The 25,087-nt window shown below is 34.3% G+C and overlaps 1 protein-coding gene across 5 annotated transcripts in view; it reads right to left on the bottom strand.

Moving 5' to 3' along the window:
- The window catches only part of LOC117317266 (supervillin-like), a 118,325-nt gene that overhangs the window by 27,322 nt on the left and 65,916 nt on the right, over window positions 1-25,087 (bottom strand). For 3 of the 5 annotated variants that reach the window (XM_033872004.1, XM_033872006.1, XM_033872007.1), the window contains 8 exons: window positions 23,241-23,927; window positions 14,388-14,511; window positions 11,240-11,615; window positions 6,498-7,245; window positions 3,536-3,577; window positions 2,107-2,259; window positions 1,015-1,280; window positions 298-351 (listed from right to left, as the gene is read on the bottom strand). In XM_033872004.1, coding sequence (XP_033727895.1) covers window positions 298-351; window positions 1,015-1,280; window positions 2,107-2,259; window positions 3,536-3,577; window positions 6,498-7,245; window positions 11,240-11,615; window positions 14,388-14,511; window positions 23,241-23,927 — 2,450 coding nt within the window. The remainder of the gene's footprint in view (window positions 1-297; window positions 352-1,014; window positions 1,281-2,106; window positions 2,260-3,535; window positions 3,578-6,497; window positions 7,246-11,239; window positions 11,616-14,387; window positions 14,512-23,240; window positions 23,928-25,087) is intronic. The other 2 variants (XM_033872005.1, XM_033872008.1) reach the window with 2 other exon arrangements.

Genomic DNA, 25,087 nt, shown 5'->3' with positions numbered 1-25,087 from the left:
TTTCTAACATTCATTATTCTTCTGAAATCTCATAAAATTAGGCCTGAAATAATACTGGTGATAAAAGTGATCTTCAGCAGTAAAACACCGATGATTAAGAGAACTTCAATCAAGCTTTATGTGAAATTAATTAGTAGCAAGCAAAATATGATCAATTAAGTATGTGACATTTGTGAAATACTTGTATTATTTCTGTGTATTAATTCACACTGAAACTCTCAAGACGCAGATATTTCATGGAGAAAGTGAACAATTAAGGTTCAAAAATCGTTACAAAAAGAAACTGCTGTGTCTCACCTCTTTTAGTTAGACGCTTCAGCTTTGAGACTAAGGGACTATCTTCTACTTGGCCTGAGGAAAAAAAAATAACCATATATAAAATACAGGCTACTCTCCAGTTTGTGTATTTGAAATATCTTTAGATGCTATACTACCATCACAACGATTTTGTATGTAGTAGGTGGATAGGACTATAAAGGGTTAATGAATCTTAAAATCTTTACTAATTAAGATATTATATATTGTTGGTCAGGACACTAGACTCTAGCTATGATGGGGGCCAAATTATCATTTATATTGGTAGTATTATTTCAACAAAGAACATAGAATTACAAGAGATCCAAGAGGGAATTTGGTGTAAACCAATAAATGATCCATATCAGTCAAAGGAAAGACAGATTTTTTTCCTTCTTTCACTCTTCCTTCAAAACATTTAATAACTTTATATAATATTATATAGCAGGAGCAACTAGCTATTGTCAAAATCCATTATGGCCATAATCTTTGTCATCATCCTTTTAGTTTTTTTCAATCAGACTTGAAAAACTGGAGACCAAGAGGAACCTGTACATTCACATTTGAGAAAGACCCATAAAGGCCATAGTGGGCTAAAAATTACATTTAATTAAGAAATTTGAGTTTTTTGGGATGCTAGTGTTAAATAATCTACTAACATATCTATATTACCATTAAATGAAGACAGAAATCTTCCATAATTCAATTCACTATACTGACCAGCTATTTTATGAGCTACTGTGAATTTCTTAGCATCTGTTTCCTCCACTCGACCCTTCCATCCTTCCTGCGAACTCTTGATCTGAATTAGTCTATCTGCGATACTAGACGGCCTGGCAGTTGGAGACAATGATCGCTTCTCCCGAAGTTTCACCTCGACAGGACTGGCTGCTCTCCCTTTTACATCGATAGGACTATCAAAGTCAAGGTTCTTGGAAACTCTCTTTCGCCATTCCTCGTCTCCACTCTTCTTCAGTGCATTTAACCTAAAAATAAACCCAGGAATTTAAAAAACAAGAATTATGCATAATCATATGTGTCACCTGTCCAACTTTGTCAATATATCAAGCATTTTACATGGGTACTCAAGGATATATTTGAAAAGACTAATGAATGCAGAAATCCATAAAACATTTTTTAGTGAAGTAGGCTCTTTACCAATGCTTCGTTTATGATTGAGGTTTTGTTGGTCTACCTTTGTCAGAAACAGAGCTAAACGACATCCCTTAACATTGTTGAAGTCACCGCTGGAAAAGCAACACTATGTGCTACCTTTCCGACATCCGTCAAGGGCAACACAAAAACAGTCTCTTTAAGAGTAATCTCCCCTTTTTCTCACTGGGTAAGTCAATGAATTTTGATTGGCTAATCACATGCAAACCTATTATACAGAAAGCATATGTCAAATGACAAAATCTCATTTTTTATAGGAATTGTATATCTGTCCTTTTCCCCTTCGATGTCTTCTGATTAACTTTTACTCTGGGAATATTCTAATTCACACCACACATGTGTATATAACTTTTCAGCGAAATGAAAAAGTATAAATACATATCCACGGGCACTATAACCCACGAAGATAGAATTATCTCTTCTTAAATCAAATTTCTTTTCATTATAACATTTTCAGCATCATTGTCATAAAAAAAAAAAAAAGAAAAAAAAAATTAGTCTAGTTTCAGCCCATCATTTTGAACATATAGATGCTAGTCATTTTCTGACCATTCTTAATAGCCCTTTTTGATAGCAGGGTACATAGATGCTCTTATTATGCCTTCTTTACAAGGGGACAAGGTTCAACCAATCACAAACCTGTCTTTTATAGAACTGTTCCCCTCTTGTCCCTCCGCTTGTTTCTTTTCCTCCGGTGTGATTGGCTGAGTCTTGTGTCGTCCAGTGTACTTCCTGTGGGGGGTCTCCGGTGACTTATTAGGGGTCGTAAGGTCAGCTGGCTGAGTCAGGTACCTGAAACACCAATACGAATAAAAGGTCAATATGTTTGTTTGGTGGATTTATATCACCCTGTGAACAGCTATGGTCATAATTTGAGGCAGGGTCTACTTGTAGTAGCTGGTGACTACCTCACTGAACAACATATGGGATGTCCATTGCATGCTGTCCAGGGCAATAAGAGTAAAGTGTCTTGCCCACAGGAGTCCCCGACCACGACAGAACAGACCAGTTTGTTTCTCAGCTTCCCAAGAAGTACAAACGGTCGGACACGGATAAGGACTGTCGGACCACGCACCTCAGATCTTCACCCGAGATTATGTGGCCAACGTTTTAACCGACTGAGCTATCGTGACCCCCAAAGGTCAACAAGGTTAAACTAATCTGACGTTTCTATTAAATAGATAAATTAGAGATAATTTATTTTAAGGCAAAATATTTTTTCCCATTAGAATCAGATTAAGTCAAAATTTTGCCAATCTATTAACACATTTACACCTGATTTTTGAATATTCATGTTTACAATTTAAGTTAGGTGAAAAAAAATTCATTGCAATAATAAAACAAAACAATGGAAGAATAACGATATACATGTATGTAAAGAGAATGTTTGTTCTAATATCTATAGATATGGTATTTGTAGTCCAATAGAAAAATCCAGAAGTCTTTGTCCTTAATACATATTGCAAAGGCCAGTACAACTCATTTTTTTCCTCTGGATGTTCCTAATGATAAAGACGGAATATATGTAATGGTTATAGCAGGGCGCTAGGCCATGGATAGACAGATGGAATAAAGGATGAATATACATGGCATATAAATATGAAGGAACTACTTGTTACTGTAGTGATGGAATAGTATGATGAATGGAAAGAAGGATGAATAAAGACTTTAATTTTGATTTTTTGTTTGTTTAATTCCTACATTTCACCTTTTATGGTGAAAAGAGTTGAAGAACAGTTTTTACATGCAAATTAAGTTTTAGTTTTAGTCTTATATAGATTTTGTTTAAATAATTAGAACAAAGATATTAACTTAGATAAGACATTTCAAAAGAAGAATTCATGCAATGACTTTATCTATCACAAGAATTAGTTGTTTAATCAATTCATGAAATACAAATCTTTAAAAATAATTTGAATTCAGGAACCATAAAAATTGAAATACATTGAATATACAGCATATTTAAGACTGCATATATAATAGTGAGGAGATTACAGAATATAGAGTCTTACTAGAGCAAGATGGATACTGATTCAAAATGCTTAAAAATTATATTCAGTGTACAAACCTTTTTCTAAGCGCCGCTACCTTCGACTGAATCATATTTCCACTGTAGAATTATGTGAGAAATATTGTAAGAAAACCTGACTTCAAACCAGGTAGCCCTAACCAATGTAGACTCAAATTAAAAACATCATGCAAATATCTACTTTGTCCAAGTGAAACACATCCCAAAAAGACCGTGAGTCAAGTCCTCAAATCCTGCACCACAGAAAATATATTAAGGTTTAAAATAAGCCATGTTTCAGTGACAGAAAGACATAACATCATTGTACGAACTGTTCAGTTCTAAAACTGACTGTAGGAAAATGTAAGAGAGGACAACGCCACCTGATCATGAGAAACCTCCTTGAGCCATATCAATTAGAGCAGTGTATTAAAAATTCCTTGTCTTGTAACTCGACGCCTGCACTCAACCAACTTCATGTGTCGGAGTCGAATCACGATATCTACAAAAAAACTACGTCACCAGAAACACTTGTTTTTTTTTGTTTATTGCCTATTGTTTTTAGCCTCCGTCTTTTGAATCAAATTGTACTAAAAAATGTCTACGTTTTTCTATCATTCCCATTTACACAACTACCTACAGTGAATCAGACTTAGCAGACGACACTGGTAACTTCCTGTCTGAAGATCACACTAAATAACCTCCGTAATTAGATCAATATCAGGCGAACGTCAATCTTTTTCTTAGTCCATGTTCAATCTGTGACCTCCACACCCTAATATTTCATAGTAGATACAGGCCTGTTTTGATTAATGGACCAGTCTAACTCAAATTTGGGGTAGGGAGGTTATATCGTGAATATAAATAAGTACACTTGCATAATTTCTTCATATCATCTATTTCCTTAAAGCTTGAAACCTTGTGCTCAAATGTAGGTTAGCCTAAGTTGTTTTTTAAAGAAACTCTTTATTAATCAGGTCTTGATAGTATTTGACAGACAGATTTATACAAATTTACAAAACATATTATTATTATATAAGAGTCTTTATCTAAAGATTTTAACAACTAATTATATCTGATTAGAGCTATTTTTATTGCTGTAAAGTTTCTGATATATCAAATCCTTTAAGACTTTTATCCATTTATACTTATAATCCCCCACCTCCACGACAGACCTAGTGCTAAATGTGGTACACCTCAAGTGTGAATCAAAATCAGGGCCACACTTTAACGATACAAACACAATTACCACGTCTTTAGCCCGACACTAATTCTATATATAACATGTACTAATACTATCAAACAATACAGACTTTTATATATAACCTATACTATTACTACACGCTAATATTCAGAACTCAACCAAGGAAATACGCTCTCAAAATATATTTAATTTTGATGGAAATTTTAAAAAGATGTAATCAATTTTTTTTAACAAAATGAAGAAATCTAAGATCAGCCATGATATATCAATAACCTTGTAGCACATTTGATGTATAATCTTTAGTACATGTATATATGACAGTCAGACAAGCCTACATAGTCGAATATCTGGCTACAGGCCGAAAGTTTTGCTGAAAATCAACTCAAATCATACATAATTCATCCTATGATGCCTATGGGAAGACTGGCAGGGTAAACTTCCTCAACTGGAAACGTAAGTCTATAATCCACTCTCAAATTAAACTGCTGTTATAAGCTAAAATACTTAAACAAGGAGACCAGCATTGAAATGCTACACAGTTAACACTGCCATAAATATATACATATTCGCGATATGTTGACATGTAAAATACATAAGTATCTTAATTACTTGAGCATGTTAAACCCAAACCTGCTAGTCCAGCTTACATCAGTATACACAACAATTCCAGACAATATTCAATATGTAGATAAAATATCTTGCATAATACTATATGCAGGTGCATATTCCATATAAAATCCAGTCTTCACTCCATCTGAACCCAGTCACAGAAACACAGCTGGCACATAGACACCATACGGTTTCACATTCCAATTTAATCCAGTTGAAATTCAAACATAGAAAACTTGTGGATTATTTTTCATTCCGTACTGAGTTAAAAATAACTAGAAATATTTGCATGACCACAAAGAACTTGACCACAGACAGAAATTCACTTCATTTTTTTCCCTCAAAATCTTACAGGTTGCACAAGGAAAGGAGAAATACATATTTAAAATGTAAATACATTTCAGAGCTGAAATCCAGCTGATTTGAAAACCTGGACAACATACACCTCTGAACTTTACACAAACCTGTGAAAATGTTTATCACAACTTTCAATATCCGACATTGTGCTTTTCATATACAGATCCACCCTATGCATGAAACACTGCCATGAATATGAGTCCTGAATAGGTATGATTAGAATTCATACCTGTACACAGGTACACACTACTCAGGTGTACTGATTACAGGTAAAGTAGATCGAACACAAATTCACCTTGTCCATCCAATAATGTAATTAAACTGGCCAGGTAAACAAAGGTCGGACTATAAATACTGCTCAATAGATATTTAACGCGAGTTTTATCATGTGGGCGAGCACTAGCTGAGACCGTCAAACCGTAGCTGTAGTATCTACAGACACAACAGCTGTAACGTTACGCTACCTCACAGTAAAGGCCCGGAGTACTTTAATTTTAAAATCAAAGATTGCATCTCCTTTAATCAAGATCATTCAAACGTTGTGTGCCCTAAACTGGAAATGACATTCCCAGGTAAATTGCTCCTACATTTTAAGTAACTGGTATGATAACTGTTAGGTACAATTTTATCATCATTTTTGATCACTTTAGTTGAAAAATTGCATTAAATCATTTTTTTCCTTTTTACTGTATATTTCATTTTTTTTTTTAATCTTAGATGAACATGGTTACAATGAAATGGAATTAGTCTTACAAAAATTGGGAAAAGATGTCAACTTGATCACCAGATGGAAAATTAAAAGACTAAAATAAGACCACACTTCATTAGGCCTCTTGTCACAGAAATTCTTACCTCTCTGCTTGTTTTTTGTCTCTTCCTTTCTTCCTTACTAATTGGCTCTCAGTGTCGACCATGTTGGATTTCTCATCATCTGTTGCCTTCTTCAAGGTGCTACCATTTTCCACAATAGGTGTTGACACTTGCTCATGAGCAGACGACACTTCTGGCTTTTCTTCACCATCATCTTTTACCTCCATACTTTCTTCTGACGAATCTTTCTTTAATATACCTCGTAATTCGTTCAGGAACGCTTTGTCTTTTACAGGGCCTTTCCTTAGGACACTTTTATCCGGTTCTGTTTTCTTCACTTCAAAACTACTTTCCTTTTTAAGAATTCCTCGAGGTTCAGATTTTTCATCAGAGCTATCTTTATTTGTTTTTTCTACAACATCTTTGACATTTTCTGACGTGGATTCATGCTTAATAATGCCTTTAAGATCTTCATCCAATGCAGAGGAAGCGGTTACCTTGGAAACCACCTCCTCATCACTTTGTTTTGGAATTTCCCTATCCGTAACATTAGCCAACTTGTCACTATCGTCCTGTTTCAGTATACTGTGGGGTTCACCCGACTCCTTACTGACCACCAAGTCGTTCTCCTGGGGTTTTAAGATACTTTTAGGTTCTGAATGAGATTCTTGCTCTTTCTCTACATCAGATTTGAGAATTCCACGAATATCCCTCTCTGGACTTTTTGTATCTGATTTCAAAATACTTTTTACATCTTTGGAGTCCTTCATGGAATCAGAGCGTTGCACTCCTACAAAATATAATTTTTTTACAAATATTTATTTTCAAATTTATACACTAAAATAAAAAAAAAATTTGCAAAAAATATATTACTGTATGTTTGATTATCATCCGGAGGGAAAAGATAAAATTGGTGTCCCTCCTCGCTGTCATCTATGACATCATCAACAATTATGTTCAGCTTCCCTGGTGACGAGCAAATTAAACATGTTCCCTGAAAATGAAAGCTATGCCCTCAAAATTATGAATTATCATTCTATAGCAAAATGTATACTACAACTTGAAAGGCTGTTTTTATAACATATACTTTTTCTTAAGAAACCAAAACTTGCATGAAGACAAAAATAGAATTCTAAAGTAATTTGCATTGTGTTACTATATTGCTAATCTACATTCTTCAGAAGATCTAAGTTTAAAAACCTTAAACGAACAAAGGTCTCTTGTGGCGAAAACATTGACCTTAATGAATTCTAAACTTATTTACAGGTTCCTTGAAGACCTAAACTGCAAACTATTAAAAAAGTTGTAACACACAACCACAAAATGGCTACCTGCATATATCTGCACAGCAAAATGTAATTCAACACACAGTGTGTATAAAAAGAGGTCTGCGCTAAATTGTACAATCACAGCGAACAATGATCATATAATTACACAGGCCACCTACACGATTTTAGCCGACCGTCCTGTCTCCTTTGTATTGACACTTCTTATGATTGAGGCTCAATGCATGAGTAACATTCAAACAAGTGCAGCTGGTTTAACATACATGGAGAAACAGAAGTTAGAGACATATTACTCTAAACTACCATTAGTATCTGCACCAGTATCACACCAAAGTGTACAAAAGTTGGCCGAACATTGCACGATCTAATTAATCTCAATGAAGTGTGAAGAAATTCTCAGTTCATTCTTTTGTCTAGCACTTATTAAGGTGATGAGCCAATTTCTAGTTCATTGCTGGTTATAGGAACAGGTGCAATCTACAAGATGTGCATGCTTTTCATCCTATGCTGTTTATCGTTATTTAACTACCGAAGACGTTACAGGACTATGTGTGAATTGTAGATATGGTTTCCTGTCATTAAAAGTCAAACCTTTTAATCTGGAAAATTCTATGTTCAGCAATTTTATTAAGGGACTTACTTCAACACGATATACTGTAAGTGTCGTTCCACAAATTCTGCATACAAAGACATAAGCCTCAGAAATATTAACTTCAAAAATATATATGTCTATTAAATTCAGATTTATTTGAATCGATTTACACATTTTTTTTAAAATTTATTTCAAATGTATTTATAATTTATCAAATGCTTTCCAGTCAAGGCCAGTGTTAAATGCACACCAGTCAACGCCAGTTAAAATTTTAAAATTTATTTAAAATTTATTTTTGAATTTATTCAAACTTGTAAAGAATGAAGTGTAGTAAGGGCTATTGTAGCGATTTGGGAGCGGAAAAAATGGCACATACAATTTTGATGGTCTTTTGAACCATTGTAAAACTCGGCTGGATCTAGGTCTGGATGTATTTGGTATCCCTGTGGAAATTCATATTTATGAGATATTTTGGGTCAAACATGCCAAAATCATCACTTTGACCGGTAGCTTCTGTTTAACCGGTCCTTAAAAATCAGCGTTTAAATCCAAAAATCTGAAACTCCAAACATAACAAGAAGAGATAGTTCTGAAGAAAAGCGTATCTTTAGTTTTTCTATATCTTTCATAGAACGGCCACAATAGAGTTTTGAAAAAGGGTCGTATTTCATCGAGAGGTGGCGGATGTTACGTCACCAGTCACCTAAATATCCAATCAGTAGGCGTGGATGCATTCACCTTCCTATTAAATCTTCTGCCCAAACGGGAAAAACCCACAATCTATTTTTGATTTGGTTCTGTGGTCCCTAGAAGCCCTGATTTTGACATCATAATGATATACATGACATTTGTTTTGATTGTATATGTAATTATTTATCGATTAGAATACCGCGAGTACATCTGTTACTAAGATGAACTTAGGGTTGATTGTTTGGTTGTTTTATCACCATGTGTATATATTGCAATCATGATCGTTTTGAGGCTGGGTCTCCATATAGTAATGGGTGACTACCTCACTGAACAACAACACACGAGAGACCCTAACGTATGCTTGCATAGATGCCAATTGATGTCTCATAATCAATTAATGTGTCATCTTCCAGAAAACTGAAGAATTATGAAAAATTATTACAGTGGTAACCCTCAAACCTTCAATTTCCTCGCGCCAGTATTAATATTTAAACGTATTTGAGAGTTTTAAATGTCGCACGAATAAATTAAGTGCAAATGAGAAAATTAAGTGAAAGTGAGGAAATTAAGAGCAAGTGAAGGTATTTATGCTAAAGGAAAGGAAATAAAGGTTTTTGGGGTTACCAGTGTTATAAGATAACCAATAATCTATTTAGTGCCCAACTTAAAAATTAAAAAAAAAATTGACACAAATGTTCTTCAATGTCATGGGGTTTGCAACTGATGTTTTATTTTCCGATCGGTCAGCCAAGATGGCCGCCACAGACTTATTTGCCTCTGACTGGCGAAAATTTAGATATTGTTTGATTTCGATTACCATTGGTATATGGTATATATTGGTATTAGGGGACTGCGAATTCCATTGCATGGGTATCATTGACATATCAAGGCTTCTGATTTGTCGAAGTTTAGACAATGGATTTGGATGCAAAATGGTACATTTTGTAAATAGGGAAATTCGAATTCAACCACATGGGATTCATTGCCATAGCAACCACATTGAGGAATTCAGTCGGTCAAATTTTATTTTAGATGCAAATTCAACCTCACAGATTTTCTTGCCATATAACAACGCTGATGCTTCTTATTGGTCGAAAAATTGACATTGAACGATTTTGATGTAAACCAGGACTCGTGCATGGAACCTCTGAACTCAAGACGGACATTTCTGTATCACCCTCAGCATTTATTTTTTTCTGTCTTTTGTGCTCATCCAGAGTTATCTTCCCTAACTACACTTCATTCTTTCTGTGACACTCCTTTAGGTGTCACCCCACTAGTATATATGTCTATGACTAAAGCGGGATAGATGGTGTACATCACAGGAGAGATAGATTCTATTTCTCTCTCTACATCACATAGGAGTGATAGATTCTATTTCTCTCTACATCACACAGGAGTGATAGATTATATTTCTCAGTCTATTTCCCATAGGAATGATAGATTCTATTTCTCTGTCTACATCACACAGGAGTGATAGATTCTATTTCTCCCTCTACATCACACAGGAGTGATAGATTCTACTTCTCTCTCTACATCACACAGGAATGATAAATTCTATTTCTCTGTCTACATCACACAGGAGTGATAGATTCTATTTCTCTGTCTACATCACACAGGAGTGATGGATTTTATTTCTCTGTCTACATCACACAGGAGTGATAGATTCTACTTCTCTCTCTACATCACACAGGAGTGATGGATTTTATTTCTCTGTCTACATCACACAGGAATGATAGATTCTATTTCTCTGTATACATCACACAGGAGTGATAGATTCTATTTCTCTGTCTACATCACACAGGAGTGATGGATTTTATTTCTCTGTCTACATCACAGAGAAGTGATATATTATATTTCTCTGTCTACATCACACAGGAGTGATAGATTCTATTTCTCTGTCTACATCACACAGGAGTGATAGATTCTATTTCTCTGTCTACATCACACAGGAGTGATGGATTTTATTTCTCTGTCTACATCACACAGGAATGATAGATTCTATTTCTCTGTCTTCATCACAGAGAAGTGATATATTATATTTCTCTGTCTACATCACACAGGAGTGATAGATTCTATTTCTCTCTCTTCATCACACAGGAGTGATAGATTCTATTTCTCTGTCTACATAACACAGGAGTTTTATATTCTATTTCTCTCTATCATTGAGGGTGGAGGGAGGCCCGGAGTACCACGTTCATCCTAGATTAACTTACCTTTGTCCTCTACCAGATCTGACGTGGAGACATTGCTGACATCTGAAGATGATCCTTTTTGAGAAGTTTTCCGTAGATCTGGAGTTGAACCTTTGCCTTGGTCTGCCAATGTACCTGACTGGGATCGAGTCCCAAGGTCAGTTGTCGACCCCTTCTGGGATCCTCCAGCCGCTAGGTCCATCATAGACCCATGGCGTGAGCTTGACCGTGAGGACGGGGTGGACAGACACATCTCAGCATGTTGGGCTATAAGGTCTCGTTGAGCACTGACTGGCAGGGTTTTGAGGACCTCTGGGTCAGGGGGCTTCACAAGGCTCATGGCTAATGGCGAGATTCTATACTCTGCAGCTTTCTCAACTTCTTCAATAGTCACCGGCTAAAACAAGTAACATACATTCTAATTGTCTTGTTTAATTTAATCTAATTATCATTTGCTTCAATTTTAATAAAATCTCTATTTGTTAAATGTTTAAATTCAGGAATCAATACAATAAACATATACACAATGTTTTGTATCATAACACAGTAACACAAGTGACCAAGGGAGACAATTTTATGACTCGTGCCCTGACCTGGCCTGTACCCACAATCTACGACACCTAATAACCTAGCCAGCATTACTTCACCACTTACTGCACCACAGACTCATCCTTAGCAATGACACAGTGATGGTTTGTAACATCAAAGAGTTAAAATCACCGCCGAAATTAACACCAGTTTAGAAGACAGAATTGCATCCAGCTTTAAATGTTTATATTTTCAAATTTTCGAAAAAAAAATAATATTACCTGGTAGGTATGTCCTTATCAAAGGTTTCTAATGTGTTTTCATTCATGTATGATAAAAAAATTTCTGGAGTGAAAGTGTTTTATTTCTGCAGATAGCATTTATTTTCTTTTATGCACACTTCCTTAATAAAAGTAAACTTAAAATTCAAAAATATACAATTTATGTCATATTGAAATTTGAAACAGATGACAATTTTATACAGCAAAGCACATGCATTAACAAAACACTAAAAATATACGGTATATTTAATAACATCTGATGGGGAAATAGCCATTTTTTTTTTATTTGGAGTAGAGGTGTTTTGCATTTTAAATTCAACCAGTGTTTTGCATTTTAAATTCAACCAGTGTTTTGCATTCAACAAGGTAAGAAATTTATGACTTAAGACTTTTAAACACTAAAAATATGTGATTTTTTAAAAGAAGATTCAATGATAACTAACATTTCTTAAAGGTTTCTTTTTCTTCCATAAACCATCCTTTAGCTTAATGATGAAGTTGAAGGTTCCAGCTCACAGAATCAAAATTTCTCAATTCTAAACTTAAAGTTAACTGCATGACAAACATTTAGATAAAATATAGCCACATCATGTTTATACTATACCTAAGGTCAAATCTAATTGACATAATTTCCCCCCAGACTGCCATTAACCTACAAATATCTAAAAATTTAATTTCAAAGATATATTTAATCTCTTACTTATCGACTGGGAGTAAAATTTGCTAGTACTGAACTTTTAACAGAAATAACTGACATTACTACAAATAAGACCAAAAGTCGTTACGCTTCATAAAGTAACATCTGTAATACATGAGAAAGTTTTTAAGATAACATTATCAATAAAGTTATAACTGCCATAGATTATCGAGAAAAAATCTTACAGGAAGTTTAAACTTTCTTTATCACTTGGGATCAAAGATTGATTATAGAGGCTATACGTGGACTTAAACTTCAAGTCGTTGGACCTTAAAATGCCGATACCAGACACAATTTTTGTTAGCTGTAATAGCAGTTACCTTTATTATACCGTATTATTCCATTTTAAACCCACATTTGCCAGGTAATAGGCCAGCTTGTCTATTTCAGTTCAGTAAAAGTGTTAATTACGGTAACAGACGCTATTTCATTATAGTGCAGTAAACAAACTATACTTATAACAGGATAAATATGTCATCACCATATCTAAGATTTGATCTTAGATTTGATTAAAATTTTTCAGAATTAAGTACTTAATCCAAATTCCTCTGAGCTTAAGTATGTGATTACATTGTCCAGTGAAGTAACCACCAGCTACTACAAAGCGATCCCCAACCTAAAATAACTCTGGCTGTTGACACGGGGCAACAAATCCCCGATATATACAAAACAACAAACATCTTGGTCTCCGAAAGTTGAGAATGCATCCATTTAAAGTAAAAGTTTTGATTTAGTTCTAGTGAATACTGTAATACAGCTATATATACCAGAACCTTGTTTAAAAATCATGCAAACATTTTTATCTACATATTGTTTCATTGTATACGATACGCAGCAAATGACTTGCTTGAAAAGTGCAAGATGTTTTGATATGGAAGAAAAAGATACATTTTTGACTTGACGGACGGGTACTGAACCCACCATGCTTGTAGAACATCTTTACTGTATGTGTCAACCTAGCTTTTGACTTCTGTTACTCATGAATAACTGGGTTGGTGAATAACAAGGTTTTGTGAAGCTGCACTCCTGTCAAATTGTTGTTATCCAAAAACCACACAAACAGCTTAAAACTATCAACAGCCTACAGAATTTATCGGTATTCACAAGATGTCAAAATTAATCTGAGCCTAAAAACATTTCCCTGGTGGCCTCCAGATGTGCTGTGTTATCAGAGAACTCTGTACTAGGTAGACAAGAGAGAGCTGTATCTGTTACAGAGCCATAATGTTTACACAGATCAACTCTATCTGTCAATATCAACTCATTTATTACACATAACAGTGTGAAATTTCAATATAAGTGATATCTACCTAGGAACATCAAGGCTATGCTTACACCAATAAAGATCATCAGGTTTTATGGATCGACAAGGTATCAAGAAACTTTGCTGAGCCTAGACTTTTACGGTTGTGTGGCCAATAGAACCTTTCATGGTTTGTGTGTTTATAGTGAACTACAGTGGAACCTTATTAGTCTTGATAGTACAGTTGGTCCGGACACTTTGGTTTCTGTGTCAAAATTTGAACTTTATTAACGTCTACACTTTGGGTAGTGTTTATAGTAGAACCTTGTTTTAAGTCTGGAAATTTGGTTTGTGCTTTCAGAGAGTTTACCTGCATGGTCATTGGTGTCTGAATGAAAACATCATCAACTATTATCTTACCTGTGTGTTGAACCTAGAAGCGACCTTACGATTCCTCCTCCGTAAGACTGGTGCCTTCGATGGCGCTTTCTTCTCCTCCTCCTTTAAGCTCGAGAAGAGTTTTACCTTCTCTGCTAGGCTACATCTGAAAACCGAAAACCGAACATTCAGCACATTTTTACATTTTTATACTGACAGCGTTCAACCAATGGCACTATTTCTACAATAATTTTGACATGATTTCAAAGAATTGAAAAGTAAGAGGACGGGGAAATATCAGCAGAGTGGACAATATTAGCTGTAATCATTTCCGCAGTGTTGACATAATTATAAGATCATTTAAAAACTCCATTTTTGTAGTTTCTATTTGACACAAAACACAGGAAGAGGCTATAAAGTTGACACACCTAGAAAATCATCTCATTTCATACATAGTAAGCTACCAAACCAGTGTTGAGGAAGTAGGACGGATCAAAGAACTGAGTATGTAATATTAACAGAACATTTTATATGTCTATAGGAATAATTATGTTATATTTATACACAATCAAAGAACACGCTTTTAGATAATTTACACAAAACATTTCACATGTATATGTTTTATGTATCAAACAAATGGGATATATAATATACTAGCAACAAGCATTACCTACATATTGTATATGTGTATTGTGACATAAACACTTTGTGTGTACAAATGTACCTGTGACATCAACATTATGTGTGTACTTGTGACATCAACATTATGTGTGTGCCTGTGACATCAACATTATGTGTGTACTTGTGACATCAACATTATGTGTGTACCTGTGACATAAACATTATGTGTGTACCTGTGACATAAACATTATGTGTGTACCTGTGACATAAACATTATGTGTGTACCTGTGACATAAACAGTATGTGTATATATATCTGTGTACCAGAATGATCAAAAGGAAGTTCACATACACCCTGCTAAAATACTCTGGTCAAAAGCATAATGATTTATTAATATTTTCTGATCATGCTATTTAACAGACTGTGAGTAAAGATCCAGTACACAGCTGGCACATAGATTATTAGGAACATGAGCTGTATATATATATATAGTAGCCATTCCTAAACAATAGTCACACGATATCTGTGAGCTGTATATATATATATATAGTAGCCAATTCTTTGTACTGTACTATAACCATCACATAGCAAGTATATTATCTAACAAGTACAATTTAGTCAGTTTGGCAGACACTTAATATTTCAGGCCATGGTATATCCTACTATATATAATCATTATGATATGTCTACCTGTTTAGTGGAAAAAAAAAATGCTGCAGTACTTCAGACCTTATAAGTTTCTATTTATAATTTTGTGATAAATAATCCAAATAACTGTGTGATAATCTGTATATAACTGTGTGATAATCTGTATAATGGTGGCATAATCTGTATAATGGTGGCATAATTGAAACTCTGCCATAAGTGATCCATAATCTTGTATTCAGAATAACTTAAATTGATAACATTTATTGTTGATATTTTAATGGTAAAATATTCATTATTCCAATGACGTATTTCTGACTTTGAGGCAATACATTTTCAGTTATAATCATTCAAACTTTCTGACTGCAATAATCTTTGAGGTATGACAATCTACCAGACAAAATCTTTACAACACATTAAGTGTTAAAATATAAATAGCTCTCTTAACACAATTTTTAAAAAGCTTTAGTTGACCTTTACAATATGAGGTCACGATCAACAGGGTACAATTCATCACAATGAAAATAGCTTTATTTCACAATACTCCAAAGCCCGCAGACATCCCAAAAACCTATTGAAAAATATTTCTCTCAGATTGAATATGTGGAGCACTAAACTGCCACATGCTGACACATCATTATCCACGCTGTTCAGATTTGGTATTAAAATCACCGAAGCAAAGAACGATACACAGGAACGTTTATAACATCACTGTTACGGTTTATTACTACGATAATAGAGGGTTTTAATACTGCCCTGTCATAACATTTAAGTACGTTGGTTTTCTATGACGATGTGAGCTGAAAAAATAAAAGTATTTTCAGTTTCACTGCTGTGTCTCCATTATCAAACGGCCACGATACCATTAATACAATAACAAAACATACCACGTTTATAGACAGAAACCATTCACATGAAGTCGTATTATAATTAAATTTTAAAGTGAAATTGTGTCTTGTACTTCGTTATAAGCAGATATGTCGGGATGAAATATTCCCTCTGCCTGCCAAGCTATGATTTCCATCCACTGGTATCGTTTGCATATATATCGGGATGAAATATATTCCTTCTATACCCACCAAGCTATAATTTCAATCTACGCATATCTTTTGCATATATGTCGGGATGAAATATTCCCTCTACCTGCCAAGCTATGATTTTTATCTACGTGTATTGTCCGAGTATGTGTCGGGATGAAATATTCCCTGCCAATTAAACTTCTTGGTTAAGATATCTACCTGAACTAAAATTTGATATAAGATTGGTGTACATATTTATGTAAATGTCTGATTGAAACAGTAACAAATAAGAATACCCATCACTTTGTAACAATGTATATTATAACTTATAATTAACAACCTGGACTTACCTGGCCACTTATGAAAATAGGCTTCAATGGACGATAGTTGTAATTAGTTGTTCCGATAGATCCGATACATGTTATGGATATCAGGCAACAGGAAGTTAAATGCGTGTTTACTCAACATAAATATAAACGTCAATAATACCCACGTGGGCATGTCATTAGACTGGTCCGGAACTTGACGAGCCGGTTTCCATATTTCACTATACAATTCAATCCCTTCATACAAAAGAACTTGGTTAGGATGAGCCGGAGATCTTATCGAGAATTGAATGTCGTACTATGACACCATGAAACAAGACACCAAAAGATAATGACGATTACTTTCTGACATATTTTCTACAAAGTAATCCTCATGTCAGCTAGACATTCATGAAAAGTAATAGCGTGTAATCATTTCACAAATTTGTCTTTAAAGTATCGAGTCCGAGCTATAAGATGTGTTGAATTCCTATTTAGGTGCTTTCTGAAGTAAATTGTCCTATGAACTCTGACGATAGTAAATTGGTTTATATTGTAATTTGATTTCTAATTTATAAGGAAATAAATATCTCAATAATTGGACGCATGCATATGTAGAACAAAAAGCAATATTGACAAGTAAACGAATCAACAATGACGAAATATGACCAAAATATATAGTTTGACACGGAATCTGTGACATAGGAGAATGGGACCAGGTGTTTTGTAAGATAATGTCTTCACCCATAGCATTGTTATATTTTAGGAAGTACAGACTATTCCGAGAATAACCTAAGTAATATCACAGGTGGGATGAGGGTCTAGTGACACAACCTTACATAAAATATGACATTTTTCCGTAGAGTGACATATGTGGCAATCAAGTTAAACGCTGCTTTTATAACACATGAGGTTTAGATAATAGGGGATTCGAAGATAAATGAGAAAACTAAAATGATGGAAGTTAAAAACTTCATGACATTAAAAACATGTTTTGTATGTGCAGATGAATGTTTCACTCATCCCAGGTATATAACACTACTGGCTATGATATATAATATCTAGGGACACATTTTTATGTACATTCTTTATTGATATACATATCTATATTGATACATGACCACAAAATAATATTCAACTGACAATATTTACCCAGGCATACCTCATCTCTGATATCACTGATGTGTAAACTATAACTAGCATCATAAACTAATTAGGCATCAGGTACAGATCTGAGTCATCCATGTACCTGTAATGTACACCTGTAGTGTACCTGTTAAGTGTACCTGTAATGTACACCTGTAGTGTACCTGTAAGTACACCTGTAGTGTACATCTCTAATGTACACCTGTAGTGTACCTGTATTCTACATATGTAGTGTACCTGTAATGTACACCTGTAGTGTACCTGTATTCTACATATGTAGTGTACCTGTAATGTACACCTGTAGTGTACCTGTATTCTACATCTGTAGTGTACCTGTAATGTACACCTGTAGTGTACCTGTATTCTACACCTGTAGTGTACCTGTTAAGTGTACCTGTATTCTACACCTGTAGTGTACCTGTATTCTACACCTGTAGTGTACCTGTAATGTACACCTGTAGTGTACCTGTATTCTACACCTGTAGTGTACCTGTAATGTACACCTGTAGTGTACCTGTATTCTACATATGAAGTGTACCTGTAATGTACACCTGTAGTGTACCTGTAATGTACACCTGTAGTATACCTGTATTCTACATCTGTAGTGTACCTGTAATGTACACCTGTAGTGTACACCAGTAGTGTACCTGTATTCTACACCTGTAGTGTACCTGTTAAGTGTACATGTATTCTACACCTGTAGTGTACCTGTTAAGTGTACATGTATTCTACACCTGTAATGTACACCTGTAGTGTACCTGTAAGGTACACCTGTAGTGTACCTGGAATGTACACCTGTAGTGTACCTGTAATGTACACCTGTAGTGTACCTGTATTCTACACCTGTAGTGTATCTGTTAAGTATACCTGTATTCTACACCTGTAGTGTACCTGTAATGTACACCTGTAGTGTACCTGTATTCTACACCTGTAGTGTACCTGTATTCTACACCTGTAGTGTACCTGTATTCTACACCTGTAGTGTACCTGTTAAGTATACCTGTATTCTACACCTGTAGTGTACCTGTATTCTACACCTGTAGTGTACCTGTTAAGTGTACATGTATTCTATACCTGTAGTGTACCTGTTAAGTATACCTGTATTCTACACCTGTAGTGTACCTGTTAAGTGTACATGTATTCTACACCTGTAGTGTACCTGTTAAGTGTACATGTATTCTATACCTGTAGTGTACCTGTTGTGTACCTGAAGTGTACACCAGTACTGCTCGACTGTGGTAACCCCATCACACATTCTGGGAGACCAGGGTCATTCATTCTAAACTAATACACATTAAACCTGTCCAAGCTTGGTTATCTTCAAGAGATAACACAAAACTCCAAATTCATAACCAAAAGTTTTAAGTCAATTTTTTAAAGTCTAGAAATACAAAATGATGAATTCTAAGAACTTTTTAAACAGAAATTGCTTCACTGACCTTGTATGATTATACCTCCCTGATACTAATCTGATGCTGGTGGTCAAAGCATTGTTAGATTAAAATATCTTAGCTATAATTTTAAAACTGAATATCTTTATACTGGTTATATTTTATGCTATACCGTTTATCTTAGTTTAGGTAGCTTAATTTAAACTTATTATATCTTTATCATGAATGGTGTTTTAATTGAACATTAACTGTCATTTTTGAAATGTATCACAAGAAAACATTTTGACAACAGTTGAATGTTTGCCCGACTTCAAACAACTAGATCAAGACTTGCCCAACTAACAACAAAATCGTCTTCCCCAGAGGTGCTAAATCTACTATAAATCCACACATTTTAGGTCAAAAATCTGAATTTTGTAGACATGTACAGAAGAGATATTCCTGAATTGTTATATATTTCAGTGATACATACAGTAATTAATTCAGAAATATTTTGTTAAGCTAACAAGGACTGATGCAAAGAGTGACGGATATCTCATGTCAGCTAATGAATCAGTCAGGAATGCCATGTAACCACAAAATAATTAATTAATAAGTATTATGAATATATTATGTTTGTCTGGGTTCTTTTTCATATTGGAGGGAAATTCTTACAATTTCTTCATCTCCAAAAACATAAAATCTTGATTTTAGATTTCTTCAAATTGTGTAAACAAAATGTCCTTTTCAGAAATGAATAACCCATAAAAATATATGCTTAGCTGATTTATCAACCAAAAACAAATTATCTTACTTTACTTCCTTCTAATTTCAAATGTATAATCCATTAGTTATCACAAATATATAATTTCTACTGGCTACCCAGCTGTCAAAAAGACTGATATTACAGGTTTTACTGATTTTTAAGTGTGTAAGGAGCCTATATACATTTCTACCTCCTGAAGCTGACGTTTTTGTCGAAGCTGATGTCTATAATTAAATGTTTGAGATCATGCATGTTTGTAAAAATAAATCCTCCAGTTATTGCCAGTTACAACTTTTAAACAGGAGCAGTGGAGGTCATACAAGGTCGTTGGATATACACTAGAACATGATGGCTAGGAAGACAGTACTTGTCTGTCGGGGTTAGTGAGCCACAGGGTCAGTATCTAGATATCAAATGTACAGGCTAGCTTCTCAAACTACACATCAACCTTAGCTGGTGTTAGTGTCACTCCTCACACAAACACATCATTGATTCATGCATTTTAACTTCAAAACAGGCCAGCAGCAAATACATGTGTGATACAGTCTTGTTATTCAAATCCACATCATTCCACCCAGCAAACTATAGCATACAAACTAAAAATTTATTGAAATTATGATCTATTACTACAAGATTAAACATGTTTTATCCAAAATTGTTGCTTTATATGGACAGATTTTCCACTTTCCTTTCTTGCCATATTTGGTTTGGTTCATAGGTAATGTTAAATTGCATCATTATTAATTTTCTACATATTTTATACTTCCTCCCAAAATATATCTAGTATATCTATGTTGCCTTGATGTGATAAGTACAAACAAATCTAGCGTCAATAATTTCACAATTACCTATTTCAGGTAAAACAAATCATATGACACTTCATTTTACAATGGTAATTAATGAAATGGAAGCCAAACTTAATAAATATCTAGCTTTTTAAGGCTACTTACTCCAACGATGAGCTGGTAATGAGGGAACACATCTCAGTATAAAGTAAAATGTAAAATCAGAGAAAACTAATTACAAGTGATAATTCAGGGGAGACAACTGAAATATTAGGATAGAAATGTTATTCTGGTGAGCATATAGCTTGTGTGAGATAAAATAAAATGTATATGAAGATATTTCAACAAAACAAGAAAACTGACATAACATCGGGTTGATAAGTATTCTAATGCATATTGCCTGCTGCACTGGTGTCAACAATTTGGGAGATCAGATATTTCATGGACATCATTCCATATGACATGGGGGTACAATTTAAAGACATCACCAAAGAAAAGAAGATTACAAATATCGGGAAATATATTGCTTAATAATAAATTAACTGATTACTATGCTGTGATTTATTTATCCAGTTTTGATTCGGCACCTAGATCAACAGATTACATCATAATATCTAGTGATATTATGGTTAATTTGAATGTGAAGGTTTTCTTTCAATGATCTACAATACATTTTTTAAGTCAATAAAATATTTGAATACTATACACACATAATCTTTGATTCACAAATAAAGAAATGTCCAAATTTTTCCCAAGCTTATAACCATGCACTTTATTATGGTGTATACATGTATATATTTTTCTAGCACTCAACTTGTATCTAACACCCATTTCCAGCTTATATTTCTATGTATATATCCAGCTGTGCAATTTATTGACTTAGTCTAGAAGTGGTCCCCTATATATAAAGAAGGAAAATACCAGTATCACCTAGAGTAAATATATACACTTTCACAGTAGTACTGATCAATAATTCAAAATCATTTCCCTTTCAAATAAACACTCATTTACCTGCTAAATAATGCTGCTTCATGTTGTCCAAACACAAAATTAAAATCCAGGTATATATAAAACTTCCTCCTGTGTCTTATGTAAAAAAGCACTTTAACATTTTATACTAGGGTATGTTTATAATACATCAGGATACTGCCTCAACATGTACAGTATATACACATTATAGTGAATTTTTGATAGGGGCTTTCCTGTCTCAATGTCACATGACCTACAACTACTGGAGGTCAGAGGTCAAACTGGGATGATTTGTGGTACCTGAATAGTCTTTTCCATAAAAGTGGCTATTTACATTGTTGACAAGTAGTGGGTGTGTGATGATTATAGTCTGTTCCAGAACTGGGATGGCTACATGAATAATACACATGTCCAGCCTGTTGTCAAATTAGCATTCATTTCCTAATGGTCAACAGGAAATGGCCAGAGGTCATCTTATGCTAGAGGTCACAGGTCATTAAACTGCTATAGATATAATTATAAGACTTCTCAACCGGTAAGCATTAGTTAGGGTCCATCAAATTACCAATAATGACCAATTACTTGTATTGAAGTTGTGGTTAAAGAGTCAAGTCATTCACAGGACTAGGGTAATGGGTGAGCGTTTCTTCAGTTTGACCAGATTACTAATGACCTCTCTGTGACCTTGAAGATGTTAATGACAGGGTAAATCTATCATCAAAGTTAGGTATAGGTCAATAGATACAAACTATAGATATCCACCATCTATATCATTATAACACTAATTGTGGAGATATCTAAAATTTATATCATTATAACACTATTTGTGGTCTATGTTTATGGCCATGTTTCAACTACCTGGCTAAAATTGTTTACAATTCTTACATAAGCTGCATACTCTTGTTTTATTGTTTGTTTTTATATGAACACATATATTGGAGAATTTTTTTTTACCAAAATACTGTATTCAATTTTTACATTGAAAATTCTCACTGATAAACCTAAAGAGATCTACCTCATTTTGTATTCTGACAGGATTTACGTTATTTGGTAATTTTTCCTTTAAAAAAGATTTCATACATGTATGTTAACATGAATATTCCCCACACCATATACCCCATCCATCCACATGCTACGCAGAATGTAACAGAAACACAACATTGACAGCCACATAACAACATTTAACACATAAATCCCTTGTAACCAAAGATGCACCAAGAAACCATACCGTAAGGTACCTACTACCAAATACATTCATTTTCTACCCACCTGGAAACATCAGCCTCATCAGATTCATTTCCAATATGTGATTTTCCCTCCACATCCTCTTTATCATCTTCTTTTTCCTCTTTCTTGTGATCCTTCTTTTCCTCGTCAGCCTTTTCTTCACTTTCCTCTGTCCCTTCGTCGCCCATGGTTGCGGCTATTTTTACCTCGTCTTCAGTCACAGGTTGTGTCCTTGACCTTTCCCGTTTTTTCCTGTCAATGTATCTTTTAGCCCCACTGGCCGATTTTGACTTCTCTTCAATTTGTTGTTTAAATATTGAAGCCTTTGCCGACACACTAAGTCTAGCTGGGTCGTCATCGTTTAAGTCTGTTTCGACACTGAGACTCCGTAAACTGTCGGACATTCTGTCCGAGAACTGAGAATCAACTTCAACGTCAGAAAGAATTCCAGAGTCTGTTTTTGAATCTCGATTTCCGTTACTATCTTTTTTTGTTCTAAAGGTCACAAATTCACCTGTTTGACCTTCTGGAATGGCGCTTAATTCCGCTGCAGTGATTGGAAGAGTCTTGTGTCGATCTTTTCTCGACTTGTTTGGTTTTAAACGATGATATGGATGTGGAAATTCTGTCTTTTTGGTGGGAAGTGATTTCTGTTTTTGAGATTGTTGGAAGACATTGGTTGAGGCCTTACGAAGCACTTCGGCTCGAAACGCTCTCACTGACTCTAAGCTGTAAGTAGGTCAGAGAGAAAGGAAAGGACAAAATAAATACATGTACAACATCAAGCATGCAACATCTGGAAAAAACAGAGGAAAATGAAATATCTAAAAAAAATTTACAATAACCAAAGACATTTTCTTAACATGATCCAGTAAAAATTCTGTGTATTAAAATTATTTTTGCAGGTGACATTCCAGAGCTATTTTATATGAGATATTGTATTCTTAGGTATATATCTTATTACTTTAATCAGTGTTTGAAAAACAATAATTAGAAATTGAACTATGAATTTTTTGGTTTTTTTTTTAACTTAAATCTATACTCATTACTTTTTTTTATCATCTTTTCTCAATTTTTGTTTTAATATTTAATCATTCCAGTTAGTCACAATTCAATCTTAAGAATCTCGCACATGGAGTTAAGTGAATATTGTACAGCTTACCCTTACAAGTTCTTCAAAGATACTTTAATCCTAGAAAGTCTAACTTCACTCTATCCTAGCTAGCTCTAACACAAGACTATATATAATGTGATACTTATATACCTATATGCTATTTATATCTCCTACCCACAGGTAAAATAGTATATATTGGTGAGGTATACACCCTTAAAAACTGGGGTGATGTAATCAAAACAGTGTAGACCACGTTTGACGAAGAATTTGAAAAGATCGAGACACACCACTTACACAACACTTAGTTGACTTAAATGATCAGAACCTAATGTAACAGACACTAATACACACAAACAACATCAAGCGAAAACATTAAACGTATATTTATGTTTAAAATATGTTTATCGTGACAAAATTTATTTACTTTTTAATCGCCTGAATAGATATGCATGCAAGTTACATTTTTCTTAATGTTTTTCTTCAAGTACATGTACAGTAAAATGTGTTGAGTAAAAAATAAATATAAACACACAACAAAATTAGCATATTGTATATCATATGTAAAGCATATTTTAACATAAAAAGCGAATATGATGAGAGAATACGACACCATTAAGAATAGCCTGATAAAATCTTGGCAGCGTTTTATTTCAGCAAGAATTTCAGGATGATAAGTAATAGGTGTCAGTTCACAAGAGGTGCGTGACCCTGATTTTATGGTCAATGAGTTCTGACAAATCTATGTCACACAGAAGCTTGTCAAACAAGCTGAGAG

Source organism: Pecten maximus, chromosome 19 (assembly GCF_902652985.1).
Source record: "Pecten maximus chromosome 19, xPecMax1.1, whole genome shotgun sequence".
Lineage (NCBI taxonomy): Eukaryota > Metazoa > Mollusca > Bivalvia > Pectinida > Pectinidae > Pecten > Pecten maximus.
This window is presented reverse-complemented; position numbering and strand designations above follow the sequence as displayed.